Source organism: Urtica dioica, chromosome 5 (assembly GCF_054948205.1).
Source record: "Urtica dioica subsp. dioica isolate 48M chromosome 5, U.dioica_male_clone48M_v1_H2, whole genome shotgun sequence".
Classification (NCBI taxonomy): domain Eukaryota; kingdom Viridiplantae; phylum Streptophyta; class Magnoliopsida; order Rosales; family Urticaceae; genus Urtica; species Urtica dioica.
Window position 1 is genome coordinate 29,472,776 of NC_142760.1, and position 18,007 is coordinate 29,490,782.

General features: G+C 35.1%; 1 protein-coding gene across 1 annotated transcript; it reads left to right on the forward strand.

The window, feature by feature from the left end:
• Positions 1-485: 485 nt before the first annotated feature.
• On the forward strand, positions 486-13,042 carry LOC149397779 (mediator of RNA polymerase II transcription subunit 23-like). Its single transcript, XM_089614868.1, has 21 exons — positions 486-677; positions 777-820; positions 1,163-1,262; positions 1,380-2,207; positions 3,151-3,388; positions 3,884-4,095; positions 4,198-4,405; positions 4,998-5,278; positions 6,062-6,145; positions 6,324-6,418; positions 6,662-6,824; positions 6,939-7,184; positions 7,696-7,866; positions 8,272-8,385; positions 8,562-8,687; positions 9,681-9,829; positions 10,011-10,251; positions 10,354-11,113; positions 11,757-11,938; positions 12,390-12,496; positions 12,621-13,042. Exons 1-21 carry the CDS (start codon positions 582-584, stop codon positions 12,817-12,819), a joined length of 4,644 nt encoding a protein of 1,547 aa, XP_089470994.1. The 5' UTR covers positions 486-581; the 3' UTR covers positions 12,820-13,042.
• The last annotated feature ends 4,965 nt before the right edge of the window (positions 13,043-18,007 follow it).

Below are 18,007 nucleotides of genomic sequence, written 5' to 3' on the forward strand. Positions count from 1 at the left end.
TATATGTTTATGTGTTTTTTTTTTCATTATTATATGTGTGTGTTTATTTAAAGACCAGAGTTTTTATTTTTTTATTTTCTAATAAAATAAATATAAATTATATAGATAAATAATACACAAAGGAATTTCGATAATTTCATTTTTTTTAATGAGTCCTATGATAAAAATATGCCTATTTAATTGACGGCTTGAGTTTAAAATACACGAAATGATTAACGTGACATCCTTTTCTAAAAAAAAAAAATGATTAAGGTGACATAAATTATGATATCGACGAGCAAAAATCGATTTTTTACATTAAAAAAAGTGAGTTGTTATAAGGGGTGTAGTTTTTTTTTTTTTTTTGAAAACTATAAGGGGTGTAGTTAAGGGATAAAAAATGTCATTTATACAAATCTTAATTGCGAATTTATTGATGAACCAAATCTAATTTTAAAATTATTGGTGCGAATCCTTATAGGAGTTAGAAATTGGAACTAATTTGTATAGAAGATATATATATATATATATATATTTTCCTGACTTCCCTGATTATACGAGTTGTCGGTGCCGATCCTGTTGTTGACGTGGGTATGTGAAAAATGGAACAAAGCCAAAGAGCTTCGTCAGCTTCGAGGGCTTGCCAGTTCCACCCAGCCCGATCCTCTATCGTCAATCTCTTCGACCTCTACTTGGGAGTATATTTTCCCTCTCTTTCTTCTTCCATTTCTTTTCTTCTCCGCCGAAAATAATTCCACTGATTCCCTCTCTACCTTGTTGTTGTTGTTTAATCGCAGCGAACTTCCAACCAGAGACCTGAAGATGCAGTGCGCGAGCCTCCGTAAGTCCCTGATTGCTTCATTCTTTCATTTCATATATGTCATTGTTTGATGCTTCATAGGTTAAGAATATATATATAATTTTTTTAAATTTTTTTTCTGATTTGCCTATGTTCTGTTACGAGAATTTTGAACTATAATGAAAACCTTTTCGCCGTGCTTCTGAACTCTCATAGCAAAAACTAAGTAAATAAAAAAAATTACTGGCTCTGCACATATGGGTGGACTGAGCTTGAAGGATTAGTTTTTCCCGTTTACTTGTTTTTTTTTTTTTCAGTAATTTTATACGATGATACTTATGAACTGTAAGGTAAGCTTTTGACCATGTTTCTGAAACCATACAGAAACAAGACACAGAAGCGTGTTGTTGCTCTTAACAGAGATGAACCCCCTAGAGACGAGCAGTTCATTTTGGATTTCGAGCAAATTCAGAGGCAGATTTCTGTAAGCCACAATGCTATTTGAATTTCTTTTTCTGTTGATCTTTTCATTCTTTATTTATTACTTCCGTGTCCTTTATTTTGTAATATAACATCGAAAATCAACACGATCATGGTTCAGGACCGAGAGCAATTGCGTGCCGTGACGGAGTCCGTGATTATATCTCTGGTCGTGCAGTTCAGCGGTCACGGGCCACGGGCCGAGTTTCTTCTCTTCGCTCTGCACGGCTTGTGCAGCATCGGGTTCATCAACTGGGACACTTTTCTTCCGCCGCTCCTCTCTGCCGTCTCTGCGGCGGAGATGTCTCAGACAAGCGCCGCCGGAGCTTCGCTTCCGATTTCCAACCCCGTCGGTTTCCAGTCGAACCCGGCTTCGCCGTTGCCTTCCATTGAATCCGCTTCTGGTGTGGCTATGTCGCCGGCGAAGTCGTCTGACAATGCCATAAGCAGTCTACGGCAACTCTGCTGCAAGATTGTCTTGGTGGGTCTCGAGTTCAGCTTGAAACCGGTGACTGTCGCGGACGTTTTCTCTCAGATGTTGAATTGGCTGGTTAATTGGGATCATAGGCAACTCGGGGGCGAGGATTCTCGTGGACCCGACAAGGCTCTGACCGAGTGGCTGCATATCTGCTTGGATATCATATGGCTTCTGGTTGATGAGGAAAAGTGCCTGGTTCCGTTTTACGAGTTGCTTCGTGGTGGATTGCAATTCGTCGAAAATTTACCCGAGGACGAAGCCTTATTTACGCTTATTTTGGAGATCCATAGGAGGCGGGATATGATGGCTATCCACATGCAAATGTTGGACCAGCATCTTCATTGCCCTACTTTCGGGACTCAGCGTTTTATCTCAAACGTTGCTCCCACTACTCCAGGAGAAGCTGTTGCAAACTTGAGATATTCGCCGATAACATATCCAAGTGTTCTTGGTGAGCCATTGCACGGTGAGGTGATGACTTTTTCTCCAATATAATCCTGAATGAACCATGTCCTTTTTTTTCCCTTTCCATTTGATGAATGAATACGAAAAACTAATGAATGAGGTGTCATATACTTTAGCTTTTCCTGTTCATTTCATTGGGAAATTAGAATTGCACAACCATGTAATCTGTTCAGTCCAGCTTATCATGTGGGCTTGAAGATTTGTATGTCTCATCGGTATAAAAAAGAAAAGTGATCTCATATAATGAATATTTGATTCCACTTAGAACTGAGCACTTGGGACCATCGGTGGGCTTAGTCGGGCGAAGCCTTGATGGTATTGCTTGAATATGATCTCTTTTAGAACTGATCTTAATCAAATCACTTGAATGGTTGTCGGTGATATATTGTTATAGAGTTATATTTTTTTTATAACTTTATATATATATATATATATATATATATATATATATATATATATATATGTGTGTGTGTGTGTGTGTGTGTGTGTGTAAAATGCTATAGCATTATCTATCTAGGATAAAGTGAAAGTTATCCATTAGAATTTTATCTTATGTCCTTTTATTAATTTGTTTCCTCAGTTCAGATTCCTATTTTCATTAGCGTCTAGATAATATTTAGTTCAATATAATCAAATGCTATATACAGCAGAAAAAGTACTGTTTTACCAGTGCTTCTGGCAGAAGCTTCTCATCAATGCTAGAGAAGTTCATGGTTTTCTTACTTACGTTTAGGATACAGATGGTATTTCAATTTCATGCACCCTAAAATATAACGCCAAAGTGAAGCTATAGATGGATTGCTACTGGTTGAGATGCACATTGTTTGGCGAGCTCATGTGGCTGTGTTTGTGAAATAATAAAACTTCAGCATTCAGACATTCAGATTGGACTGTTTTTTTTATTTTATTTTTTTATGTTATTGGTATTTTATTTTTTGGGCTGTTGTAGGATCTTGCGAATTCTATACAAAGAGGAAGTTTGGATTGGGAGAGAGCCTTACGTTGCATTAGACACGCTTTTCGAACTACTCCGTCTCCTGATTGGTGGAAGCGTGTACTCCTTGCTGCTCCTTGCTATAGGTCTTCTTCTACCCGTGGATTTACTCCCGGTGCTGTATTTAGCTCTGAAATGATTTGCGAGGGAACAATTGATAGAATAGTTGAGCTGGTAGAGTTGACAAATTCAGGTAATTTTTTGTTTTATCTTTGTGGGAGGCTTTTTGTCTATGTCAAGATTCTTCTTTATCTTATCTCATTCGATTTTCGATGAATGTCTTGAAGGCTTATATTTTTTATTTAGAACTACTGCTTCTTACCCGTTTTATTTGATAAAAGATTTATTTTTATTGAAATAATTAAATAAAAATGGCAATCTACTTATGTTTTGTGTAAATTCACATCACACTATTATGCTACTCCAGTGTGGGGACGTTCGGTTTTCGTTGTTTAGCTGGCTGTGCCTCTTTTCGGGGGGTTCAGTTTTAATAAATAATTCTATTTCTTTCTATATAAAAAAAAAAAAATCATGCTACTCCAGCTTCTTACTCTGTCGGCATGAGGAGACAAGTTCATATGGTTCTGATTTCAGAAGTTAACATTGAGATATGTTTGTTTAGTAAGAATTAGAAGAACGCTGAGATGCTTGTTTGACTAAGCTATTTCTTGTACCTTTTTTCTTGCAGAGATGAATTACTGGCAGGAGTGGCGTTTCTTTACTGATATTTTTTTCTTTCTTGTAAAAAATGGCTGCATTGATTTTGTCGATTTCGTGGAGAAGCTTGTTTCACGCCTCAGAGATGACCAAATTCTTAGAACAAATCATGTTACATTGCTAATAGCAGATATTATCCGAGTTGAGCTTGTGATGAATGCTCTGAATACAGATGCCAGAAAGGTGGTTTTTAAATTGTGAATATTCATTCCCTTTCTTCTCTCTGCTTATTATTGTGACATTTTGCTTTGTTTTTTATATTATTTTTCGTACTTTCTTTTTAAGGTGGAGACAACGAGAAATATTTTATCGTTTCATAGGGAAGACAGAAGCTCTGATCCGAATAGTCCTCAAAGCATCTTGCTCGACTTCATCAGCAGTTGTCAGAATTTGCGTATTTGGTCATTGAATCCATCTACAAGAGAATATCTGAATAGTGAGCAACTTCAGAAAGGAAAACAAATAGATGAATGGTGGAGAAAGGCAAGCAAAGGTACATGCACATCTTCTGTCTGGCTGTACGTCAATCAAAAGTCTAGTGAACTTGTATAATCAGACTCGGTAGGTTCAAGGATATTTTCAAACATAGAATGTGTCACAGATAATCTTAAGTGTCTTTCTGATACGACCCTGGGTTTAGGATAATAAACCATGTTATTATACTTAGCCTTCTCGGGTTTTTGTCTTTGAGTTTGAGGTCTGAGTCTTGGGATGGTGTGTTGGTTTAGTGTTTGTTCCGGGCTCTGCGCCTTTCTCGTTGACTTGTTCTATAATCTTTTTCGGCATTGCCAGTTTCAATAAAACGTCCCGCTGTTGTTGTTGTTGTTTTTTTTTTTTTTTTTTTTTTTAAAGAATTATACTCAGTCAGAGGGTCTAGGCAGGGCATTCAGTGAATTAGTCTAGTTTGGGATTTTTTTTCCCATTAGAGAGCCCTGGTCCTCTCGAAAGGCCATTAACTATCTGTAAACACCATTTTATCTATACACAATATATTTTCCTTTTATTTCCTCATAGGGTTCTATCACATTCTCAAGCTAACGTCCGAATCGAATAGCTTCTTTTGACTATAATTCGTATCAACGCAGGTGATCGCATGATGGACTACATGAATTTGGATGATAGATCCATTGGAATGTTTTGGGTCGTGTCTTACACAATGGCTCAGCCAGCTTGCGAAACAGTAATGACTTGGTTATCCTCTGGTGGAGTTACAGAGCTATTACCAGGACCAAATTTACAGCCCAACGACAGAATAATGGTTATGAGGGAAGTAAATCCACTGCCAATGTCACTGTTGTCTGGATTTTCCATGAACATGTGTTTAAAGCTAGCATTTCTTATGGAAGAATCACTGTTTTCCGGACAGGTACACTCTCAGCTCTATTGTTTTAAGTTTTGCAGTTCATATTTAGTGTTCTGTAGTGTTGATATTGAATGAATTAAAACAGCATGCAAGTGAGAGATGATAAATTCTAGAAGCAAATAGTAATGCAATAGTCGAGGGAAATAGTTATTTAAGGAACCTCAGCTTAAGATGGGAACTTAGTCTAAATTTACGCAGTCATACATATCTGAAAGTTCAAAGAAAAATAAAATGCCTGTCAATTTGCTAGTCAGGAAGAGAGCAAATAAGAGGGAGGTGTGAATCTTGGAGGGAAAGTTATCAGATTTTTTTATATTTTTTTTTATTTGTTTTAGCTATCTTGGCTTGTGTTTTGTCACCTGGGTCTTCTGTTTGGTGATCGTCGTAGTTGGGTGGCATAATATTTTCAGGAACAATGTTTGATTTAGTTTGGTGGCATAAATGAAATTCAACATGGTAACGAATTCGAGTACTTCCTACTAGGGACGAGTTACGAGATCAAGATTCTGGGTTCATAACAGAACAATTATGGGTTTATGCTAAACATTTATCGCAAACATAGAAGTTCAATATCTATAAAAAAAAGGAAAAAAAAAAAATTAAAGAAAGCAATGATCTTCCACAGCTTGCATGTTCATCAAAGACAAGTTATGTTTAGCATCAGCAGTGGCATCGGAAATTATATTAATGGAGTGTATGCAAACAGTAATCATGTATATTTAATAAATTCACGTGGCTCTTTCTTTTTTTTTTTTTTTTTTTTTTTTTTTTTTTTTTAAATGATAGGTTGTGCCAAACATTGCAATGGTGGAAACATACACGCGTTTGCTGCTTCTCGCACCACATTCCCTATTCCGCTCTCATTTTAGCGTAATTTCATTTTTATAAGGCTTTTGTGCTTCTTTTGCTATTTTAATTATCTTTTTTGACCTAACAAGGCCCTTTTTAATGATTTACTTATAATGATGATTGATTACACACAAGCTTTCAAACTCCTACTGATTTGTTCGTATACTAAGAAATTATCTAAAAAAATAATTTGCTTCAGAGTCTAGCGCAAAGGAACCCTTCAGTATTGAGCAAGCCAAGTGTGACTCTTTTGGTGCTTGAAATTTTGAACTATCGCCTGCTTCCACTTTACAGGTATCGATTCTTACAATGCGTGGTGAGAAATAATCCATACTGCCTGCAAATTCAGAGTCTGAATTATATGGTGGTTCTATTTTAAATTTTTTTGTCAAATGTAACCATGGTATTCAATGATCCTTTTGGATGTCGCAAATCAAAGCACTGCGTATGTAATAATCACATCACCCATTGGAAGCGGTTTATAAGATGAGTCTAATTAAACAATGAACTAAGTTGCATTGAAACTGTCTTGTGTAGATATGAAGGAAAACACAAAAGCCTGATGTATGACGTTACGAAAATCATTTCAGCACTCAAAGGGAAACGTGGTGATCATCGTTCATTCAGATTGGCAGAAAACTTGTGCATGAACCTTCTTCTGTCACTCAGAGAGTTTTTCTTGGTCAAAAGGGAAGGGAAGGTTGTTTCTGAACTGAAACCCTTGTCTCTGTTATTTGTTTCTTTATTTTTATTATTTTTCCTCATATAATAGAATCATAAGCTTATTATATTTTTGTGTGTGTGTGTGTGGCAGGGTCCGACTGAATTTACAGAAACTTTGAATCGAGTAACTGTTGTTACCCTTGCCATTCTCATTAAAACACGCGGAATCGCTGAAGCTGAAAACCTTCTTTATATCCAACCCATGTTAGAACAAATAATGGGAGCTAGTCAACATACATGGTCAGAGAAAACTCTACGCTATTTCCCATCTGTTCTTCGTGATGTCTTGATTGGCCGGATGGATAAGAGGGGTCTTTCCATTCAAGCATGGCAGCAGGTTTTTTCCTTTCTCAAGAATCTCAATTTGAATATTGTTTTCTTAGAAAATAGAGAAATTTCAATTTCAGGTACACTATATTTTCTGCTCCGGCAATTGAAACATGCTGGCAGTTCTTTCCTTGAGTTACTGTTGGGTACACTCTAAGATGATCATAAAGAACATAATTATATCACATTCAAACGATTAATGCTGTAAGAAAAAAAAAAAATTTAACTTCAACAGAATCTGGTTGAAATGTCTCACCTGGGAGTATCAAATAATTCACGCTTTAGTTTGGATGATACACCATGAAGACATTAAGAATTTGAAGGAACAGCTATGGGATAAAAATTAAACATGTGGATGCATTGTGGCTTCACTGAATAAATATATTAAGCATATTTTGTTTTCAGATGTAGTCAGTTTCTCATGCATAATCTGTAAAAAAAATATTGGTTCTTGATGTAATTGACATGTTTTTTTGTGTACGGTCCACTATGAGTCACCTGGCTGTTCCCTCTATCTGTAGGCCGAAACAACTGTAATTAATCAGTGCACTCAGCTTCTCTCTCCCTCAGCTGATCCTACTTATGTCATGACATACATAAGTCATAGCTTTCCTCAACATCGCCAGTATCTATGTGCTGGTGCATGGATACTGATGCAAGGCCATCCGGAAAATATCAACAGCATAAACTTGGTACGTTTCTTATATTTAACAAGTGTTACAATACTATTTGCATGATACGCCCTTGATATTTCTTGTATTGATTGGAATAAGAACGAAAGTAATACAATGAGATATCAGACATTCAAGAGGTCCGCTCACTCCAAATTGGAAATCTGTTCCTTACAAAATACTTTTCAGATTTTTTTCGTGCGTTTTTCCTCGGAATCTCCTTTATTTATAGGCTAACTAACTTTCTAACATTCTATATCTGACCATCTATTTATCTAAAATTGTTGTTATACCCCAAATATCTCAAGACCTGACGTTGTAACATTTTTAGGATGGATATACTTTTGCTGTTATCTCTTTTCCTTTGCAGGGATTGTGATTCCCCATAAATCTGAATAAGTACTCTGTTTTCACAATTGAGTTCAGGCACGTGTCTTGAGAGAGTTTTCACCAGAGGAGGTGACATCAAATATTTACACGATGGTTGATGTATTGCTTCATCACATTCAATTAGAACTTTCACATGGACTTTCCTTGCAGGTGCGAGTGTTTTCCACCTATTTTCTTATAGTTACTTTTTTGTTGTTACTCTACCAAATCTCTTATAATTGTTAATAATATTCTAGTTTGTTTTTTAAAAGAAATTATGAGTGTTGTTTCCACGTGTAATGTTCAATGCATAGTTTCAGACTTTTCAAATTAATTTTCTATTTCAGGATCTCGTAATGAAAGCTTCAACAAACCTATCATTTTTCATTTGGACTCACGAGTTGCTTCCATTGGATATTTTGCTGTTAGCTCTTATGGACCGTGATGATGATCCTCATGCACTGCGTATTGTGGTATGCAATTACTTTGTTAATTCTACTACCGTGTTGCGGAAATGTCTATAAAAGTCATTTACCTTATAGATAATTCAGAAAGCTTTGTTGTCTATAAAGTTACTGAAGATGAGAAGTATTGCTGAATGTAAATGCTTACATGAAAAAAAAACTCTCTAGTTTAGCGTGCTATATATTTCTTATGGCAATGGAAACCAATTTTAAATTTATTTTTGGTAATCTATGTGGCTCTCTTTATCGCTTGGCCAAGATGCGGTGGTATTATCCGCTTGGATGAGTGCACCAATATAATTAAAGCCTTGTAGATACAAGATGTCGTCTTCTGATCTAGGAGTACCCTAAAAGTAAAATAAAAACGTAAAAAAAAAGTCCTGAAGCGATGAATTTTTTTTTTGAGGATTTAACAATTTGCTTGATGTAAATTTGAGGACATTGTGTCCGTAATTGATTAGCTTTGTGTGTATATATATATTTATAATATATTGATATATGTGTGTATATATCTATATTTAAACAATTTACAGATTTTACCATGGAAATTGGAAGTTTGAAGGAAAATCAAAATTCATTATTTTGTTTAGAAGTGTCTAGAAAATATTGAGCAAAAAGAAGGGTGAGTCTGAGAAGAGAGACACGTGTAGTGGCAGCTTTAATTTTTCACAGGATATTCCAAGGAAAATGGAATACCACGTCTTGATTTATATTTTCCCCAGGATTTTCTTTCCCTCAATTTTTCCTCAATATTCTCATTCTTTTCCCATCCTTTTTTCCAGGTTCCAAACATACCCGTCGAAAAAGAAAATACTTATTTTCGACTAATCTTAAAGGATTGTAAATAAATTATAAAGACGTCCTCACACAATCATTGGTGGTTTTTTTTTTAATTCTCTGAGTATATATACAATTTTTTCCTCAACATATACGGGGTGCTCTTTAGATTTGAAAACCAAATTACTAGTAAGGGCATTAATGATCGACTGTTCTGTCAAGCAGATTAGTCTACTTGATAGGCAAGAACTTCAACAAAAAGTGAAGTTGTACATAATGAATAGAGGGTCTTCCGAGCATTGGCTTTACAGTGGAATGTTCAAGCGAACTGATTTGCAGAAGGCCTTGGGGAACCATCTTTCATGGAAGGACAGGTGAGATATCTTGAACTGATGTATGCTTTGTACATTCAGATATGCAGTCTGATTATTACTTTTATTTTTCGAAAAAAAATAAAAAATAGACCGACAATGAATACGATTGAACTTGTCAAATGCATTTGTACAATGGGTAAGATTCATAATGGTCACTGACGTTGCTGTTACGATTCTACAGGTACCCCACGTTCTTTGATGATATTGCTGCCCGTTTGCTTCCAGTCATTCCGTTGTTGATTTATCGACTAATTGAAAACGATGCCATTGATCCGGCTGAGAGGATTCTAGTCATGTATTCACAGTTCCTTGCCTGTTACCCTCTAAGGTTTACATTTGTTCGTGACATACTTGCATATTTCTATGGCCATTTACCTGGAAAGCTCATAGTTCGAATACTAAATGTTCTCGACCTCAGTAAGGTAAGGAATGCGTCATTGAATTTTAAAAGCACGAAGTACTTTTGTATTTATTTTTTTTTCTCCGTTCAATTCCTGATTTGACATGAATTTATTCTATTTCAGATTCCGTTTTCCGAGTCATTTCCGCAGCACATTAGTTCAGCTAATCCTGTTATGTGCCCGCCTCCGGATTATTTTGCAATGCTCTTGTTAGGACTTGTTGATAATGTTATACCCCCATTACACAACAATGAATCCGGTCCAGTCGGTGATGGTTCAAGCAACTTGTTAAGGCCTACACACAGCAAAAATCCAACATCATCTCCACCCGATAGCCGAAAAGCCTTTCATCAAATTCAGGATCCCGGTACATATACTCAGCTGGTTCTCGAGACAGCAGTCATTGAGATTCTCTCTCTTCCCGTCTCAGCGTCCCAGATCGTGTCATCACTTGTGCAAGTGATTGTCAATGTACAAGCAACCTTAATCCAGTCGAGAAATGGCCAGCAAGGAGCTCCAAACAGTGCTGGGCAAGGTTCGGTATTACCAACATCGCCTTCTGGTGGAAGCACAGATTCTTTGGGTGCAAGCAGATCAACTACTCCGATTTCAGGCCTTAATAGTAATACCACTAACATGTTGTCAAGAAGTGGTTATAGCTGCCAACAATTGTCTTGCTTGATGATCCAAGCCTGTGGTCTTTTGTTGGCTCACCTTCCTACTGAGTTTCACATACAACTTTATATAGAAACGTCGAGAATAATTAAAGAAACTTGGTGGCTAACTGATTCGAAACGCCCTATGGGAGAGCTAGACTCTGCTGTCGGATATGCTTTATTGGATCCTACATGGGCTGCTCAAGATAACACCTCAACACCAATCGGTATTCTACAACCCCTCTTTATTTTCTGCTCAATATTTTTTTATTTTATTTAGTTCTTTCCAATAGCATCTTTAAATAACGTGCTATCTTTAGAGCTAAATTTTGTACTAAAATAAATTCCTGCATTCAAAGTATCGTTATTGTGTTTCATTTTCGTAAGAAGAGCATGAAAAGTCACTTACATTTGGCAAGCTATTTGCTAACTAATCCCGTATCTTTAACCAAACTATTTCCCTTTCTCGGGCTGGCGCGTTGGTTTAGCGTCGGGTCTGGGTCAGGAATGACAGTCCCGTCATTCCTTTTTCTGTAACAATATTTATTAAATATAACATTTTTTTTTGTTTCTTCTTAAAAAAATAGGAAGTCGTACAGAAATTCCTCTGCTTGTGATGTCTAAGGGATTCTTTATTGCAATAATGCTAAAGTCTTGTATCTGTAACACTATACCGTCAATAGCGACCTAGACTTAAAGGATAAACTGGTGTATTATAAAGAAACCATTGCTGTTAGTGATAAAATGCATAGTTATTTTTGTAAGTGTCATAATAATGGTAACAGTTAGTATACTATCGATTTTATTATTATACTTTCATTAATCTCAAGTCTGGAATTTCGACTAAGACTATACCTATTGTGGTTCCAGGTAACGTGGTAGCCTTGCTTCATTCTTTCTTCAGTAATCTCCCTCAGGAATGGCTTGAAGGGACCCACATGATCATCAACCATCTGCGGCCGATCACATCAGTTGCAATGTTGAGAGTAGCTTTCCGCATAATGAGTCCTTTGCTCCCAAGACTTGCCAATGCTCACTCACTTTTCACTAAGGTACTTTATTACGTCTACTTTTGGGCTTCACAAGATGTATCTTTTTCCCAGTGTGACTAGATAAAAGCATGCCAAACCACAATTTAGGAAGTTTTAACTTTGATTGGGCTAACGCTTATTTCCGATTTGATGCTATTATATGGCAGCGTGTGGTTTCCAAACTAATGTAGAAGCTGCTAAGAATCTTTGATTTTTCAAGAAAATATAGCTTCTGGAATTGGTTACACATGCGTGGGGTTTCTTTAGGGTACTTCTATATAATGCAGGTTTTAGGTTTTTATAATATAGTAACCTAGATATTTGTCAGTAAGGTTCCACTTCACACTACAGCTTTTTTGTTCTGACTTTCCTGGATTGCTGCCTCACAAATTTTGTATATTATTATTAAAAAAGATAAATAGAACTTCCCCTCAGTTCGTATACGAAATTTATTTTCTCGAAATTCTTTCAGACCCTCTCATTGCTGCTAAATATATTGGTGGACGTCTTTGGGAAGAACTCACAGCCGTCTTCAACTCCGGCTGAAGCATCCGAGATAATAGACCTAATTGATTTCCTGTAAGTGCTATCATCATCATCATCATCATCATCACCGTCATATTCGTCATGTATTAGGCACACACTGGTTTTAAATTTTAATAAAGACACTTTGAGTATCGGAATATATTTGTGTAATTTGTAGGCATCACGTGATCCATTATGAAGGGCAAGGAGGGCCGGTGCAGGCAAACAGCAAGCCTCGGCCGGAAGTTTTGGCTCTGTTTGGAAGGGCATCAGAGAGTCTGCGTCCCGATGTACAACATCTTCTCTCTCATTTGAGAGCAGACGTGACTGGTTCGATCTATGCCGCGACGCACCCAAAACTGGTTCAGAATCCATAGCCAAGATCTAATTCATGTATGCTAGTTGATGATTAATTACGTGGATTAGCATAGTGAGGAATGCTTTATTGCCTTGCATGGTTTCTTTGTGATGGGGTTTTCTTCTAACTATACTGCTTAGAAACCCTGATCAATCAGGAACGGAAGCGTTGTATGATTCCGGAACTTGAGCTTACTAGATATCTTTTAATGTTTTCTCTATTTCATGTCAAATTATCACTTTCGTCTAATGTATTATGTATATAATGAAAGTGGCATGCAACGAAAGTACCTTTTTTTTTTTCCTTCCAACAACTTCTATGTTGAATCATTGTGTTCTTTAGCATTTTGGTACATAAATCAATATCGAGTAAAATAGTTATTTCTTTTCTAGAATCTTAATCCTTCTAAGTATTTATTATTGTTGGTATTATTATTATTATTATTATTGTATATGAAATGTATCACATGAAAATATAGAAGACTGACAATTACAATAATAAAAAAAACCATAAAAATACTGAAATTTCAAACAATTTGGGGTCGATGGAGTGCAATTTTATTAGAGCTTCTAGAAATTATAAAGATATAAAAGCTTATAAATATATTCCAAGTTGTCCATGCGTTGAATATCATTTAAAAAACTTGTACATTTTTACAAAATCGATAATTTGAAGACCACGTCAAACCAATTCAGGAATCATAATTTCACATGTATGATACGATTTAATATAATTATTACCCATGCTGTATATATATATGTATATATATGTATATATATATGTATATATTTGATATAATTATTACCCATGCTGCATATATGTGTGTGCGCGCGCGCGCGCGCGTAAATGTATGGAAGTGTGATTTTTACTCATTTCCAAATTCTGAACAGGGGTATTTAGGACTAAGGGAGTAATATATAATATAACCAGAATGATTTAGGGGGTAAATAAAAAAAAAATCTATTTTGATATATCTCACAGACGTTGAAATAATGAGACTCATGTGTATGATGTGATTCCAATTTATGGAGAAGTCGTTTAATACAAGTATCCCACAAAAAAAATGATACTAACGAATATAACATATAGTAGAGCTGAAAAATATCACATTTATACCCTGTGTTTTAGTGAAATGTCGAGTTTAACCCTCGGTTTTCAAAAATGTCGAGTTCATACCCTCTGTTTAACTAAAATGACGAAATTATACCCTGAAATGAATAACAGCGTCACAAATCTCCCTTTTATTGATATTAACTCTTATATAAGAAAAGCCAAATCAAATCTAAATCAGTGCCATAACTTCCAAATTCTCAATTTTGAAATAAAAATAGCCTTAAATTGAAATTAAATAATAAAACTCATACCTCCTAATAAATGACTTCATTCCGTGTTCGAATTGTAACTCTAAATTCTGGATTCTCTTTTCGAATATGCGATTTTGATGACTATCAACTATCGATGTTTACCAATTTGCATCTTTCTGTGTTCTTCACGATTAAGAGACTGTTGTTTATTTTTTAGTTTTTAAATAAATTACATATATAGCGCGAATGAATAAAGATAATTGGTGTTTATATATATACATATTATAGTCAATGTCAATGAAAAGTCAATAAAAAGAATATTAGTGACACTGTTATCTATTTCAGGGTATAATTTCGTCATTTTAGTTAAACATGGGGTATAATTTCGTCATTTTAGTTAAACAGAGGGTATGAACTCGACATTTTTGAAAACCGAGGGTTAAACTCGATATTTCACTAAAACATAGGGTATAAATGTGTTATTTTCCCATTCGGTTTTGCCCATTTTTTATATCGGAATTCGAATTTTCAGTTTTTAAAAATTTGTTCGAATAATCAGTCCAATTTACTCCAAAACCGAAATTTGGTTATCCAATTTCTTAAATCCAGTATCCAATTTTATTATATGTTTTTCAAAATTTGATTATCTGGTTCATTAAAATTCGGATACGGCTACAAAATCGGTTTGAGAAAACTAGTTATCCAATTCTTAAAATCCATACTTATTTTGAAACTAGTTTTTAAATTTATACCCGGTTCCAAAATTATTACAATGATCAAAATTCAAGTAAAAAGGAGTCATACAATCTTAGCCAATGTTTAAAATTTCGGGGTATTTCGAGGAAATTGCGTGGAAATTTCGTTATTTTTGGGATTCCGGCACAAAAATGAACATTTGTCGTTTCGCGTATTTTTTTCGTCGGCATTCCCAGGAAAATCAACAATATTATTTCGACCGTGCCCACATTATTTCCACGTTGTCTGCAAAATCAACAATATTTCCGTCATTTCTTGGGAATGTCGCCGAAATTCCCATATTATTCCCACTGTTTTGTGCCGACAGTTTGAGTTTGTGATGAAATCGAATCGTTTTAATTTCTTTTGGAAAAATCTTGCTGAATGAAAGATGTGCATTTATGTTGTGTGGTTCACATATGTTTTTCTCAATTTATTTTTTAATAGAATCCAAATTTATTTGATATTTGAGACTTAGATTTCAAAGCTAGAATGTGTTTTGAACTTACTATTGAGTCTTTTTCTCTATGTTAAACTTAATATGTGTTTCAAACTTATCTTTGTTTTTTACCTATTAAGTGTTTTAGACCTTTTGTTTATGTTTTTTTTTTATGATATGTGAAATTATTACGCGTGTTGGAGACTTGAATTTGGAGTTTAAATTATTATGTGTGTGTTTGAAACTAATTTATTTGTTATATTAATAATTATGCAACATTATTTCTGTCGGCATTTTCGTATTTTATCGAAATTTCCGTCGGCACCGCAATTTCCGTCGATATTTTTTTAAGCAAATTTCCACCTTTTTTTCGTCGCAATTCCCATCGGCCACCGTAATTTCCGTTTTTTTAGATCATCGGCATGAAATCGGCCTTCGGCATTTCAATTCTTGATCCTAGCATACGAGATTATTTAGTTCTTATTTTTTTTAAAGAAAAAAATAATCGATTAAATATCCGGTATTTAATTCTTCTAAGATTAAAAATTGATATCTGGTTCATTTTTTGAAACTGTGACTCGGTTGGTTATCTGAATCTATGTGTTGATTATATGACGTGACAAAAACTATTTAAAATTAAAATTCTCATATAAATATAGGTTTTTGTGGAAAAGCCAAAGTCACTAACTAGTAACTACCACGTCCTCATCCATACGTATAATTAGATAGTCATTTTTTTTATCCATTATGCCATACAGAAATAATAGATCAAAAACGAATAGCTTAGTTGATGAATATGTAATGTAATGAGAATTTATTCCCAAATGTTTATGAGCCTATTACTAAAAGAGCGATCCGGCTATTTAATCATTTTTAAGTTTGAGTTTTGCAAAATAGCTAATTTTTCAAAATTGAGATAAAAGTGCCAAAATTTTAAAACCACCAATAATATCCTTGCGCGAAGTTCGCTCTGCTTCTTCTTCTTCACATGAAAACAGTCCATCGGTTTTGGCTCCGCTGAGACTGCCATGTCGATCTCAGCTTCTCCCTCGATTTCTCTGGCGAGTATCCCCGCCGTTGTGATCTCCTTCCACGCCTCGCCTCGTCGGACTGTGATGTGAAGCTTAAAGCTCTTCGCGAGCTCAAAAACCGAATCATTGGTAACTGAATGAAGAAGCTCGTGGTCATCAACCTTGGTCTCACCCCCGCTGTGGCTAGAGTCTTTGCCGGCGTCGATTGCGACTACTCCAACCTCCTCATGATTCGGAAGCTTCGTGCCTCATCTTCTTCTCCGACACGACACCCTAATTATTTGTGGAAATTGTCGTGAGTAGCCTAGGGTGTGGCAGCGTGTGGGCTTGGCGGTCTCTAGATCATCGTCGTGGATCTTTGTGCTCAATATCGTCGTCGATTGTCATCACCATCACTGTCTTCATCTTCTTCTTCTTCTTCTTCTTCATCGAAAAGTGAATTAAATTTTTTGAAAGTAAGATTGATATTCTGACATTTCATTGCTTTCTCGTTGCATATTATTAGACTTCAAACATTTGTTGCCATTTTAAGTGGGGGATTAAATATTTTGAAGACGATTGAAATTTTTGAACCTATTTTGTATATACAGAAAGTGCAACGGGTTAAATTTTCAACATTTAAATTAATTATTTTGATAATAATTAAGGATATATAAGTATTTTTATATTATAATTGGTTAAAATGCACTAACTTATGAAACCTTGATTATTGGCTAAACACTTAGTTTGAATGGAATATTATGTAAAAAAATAAATCATTACTAAAATAGGATAATCTACCTCAAAACGAGGGACCATTCTTCCACAACCAAAAGTCACTTTGTCAATAATAGAAACTCTCAAGAATTACAATGAACCCCTATACATCTAAACAATACCCAACGCCGTCAAGACCATTAGGCAATAATAAAATGAAATTGAAGAACCAAAACCCTAATCTCATCATCTATTTCTCGTTGATCACAACACAATGACTTATTTATAAGTGGGAAATCGACTTGGTCTCTTAGGATCTCTTAATTCTCAAGTTAAGATTTATGGACTCCTAGTTAAATATTTAGATAATTGATATCACAACATTAGGCATCACTTCATTTAAGCTCGTCCAAAGATAAACTCCAGAGAGCTGAATAATTCGAAGGTAAATTGTAGTCTTCAATTGAGGAAAAACGTATTGAGCAAAATAATAGTTCTCTCCTTTCATTGATAACAATAATTTTCGTTTTGATTTTTAAAGTTAGTACGTAGTTAATAACAATTAGTTGTGATCGCTATAATTTAGGAAAGTAAATACATAAAAACATCCAAAGGTGTTTCATTCACGTTAGTTAAATTTTTCACTGGAAAGAAAATGAGGGTTTTGATTTCAGTGTACATCAAAAACATCCCAAAAAAAAAAAAAAAATCGATTATTTATTTACGATTAAGTAAATCTTCTCAGTGATTTATTATGAAATAAGAGTTGGGGGCCAATATTTATACGGTTTTGATTCTGAAATCAATAATGGAAATATCCAGAATGTTTTACAAAAATAGTTGATGATGAAACGGTAATCATGACTTACAATTTGGTTCGTTAATGCTTGATTTGATAATTGAATAGATAATAGGAGAACAAAAAAAAACAAAAAGTGAAGTTATAATTTCATTTTTGGCATACGTGATGGAAATTATAGGAAATTGCCTATAGGGTATGGG

Coding starts and splice junctions, on each gene's coding strand:
- LOC149397779 (XM_089614868.1), top strand. CDS start 582: ATGGAACAAAGCCAAAGAGCTTCGTCAGCTTCGAGGGCTTGCCAGTTC. Junction 7,185..7,695: donor CCATTCAAGCATGGCAGCAG/GTTTTTTCCTTT, acceptor CTCTATCTGTAG/GCCGAAACAACTGTAATTAA. Junction 12,497..12,620: donor ATAGACCTAATTGATTTCCT/GTAAGTGCTATC, acceptor TGTAATTTGTAG/GCATCACGTGATCCATTATG.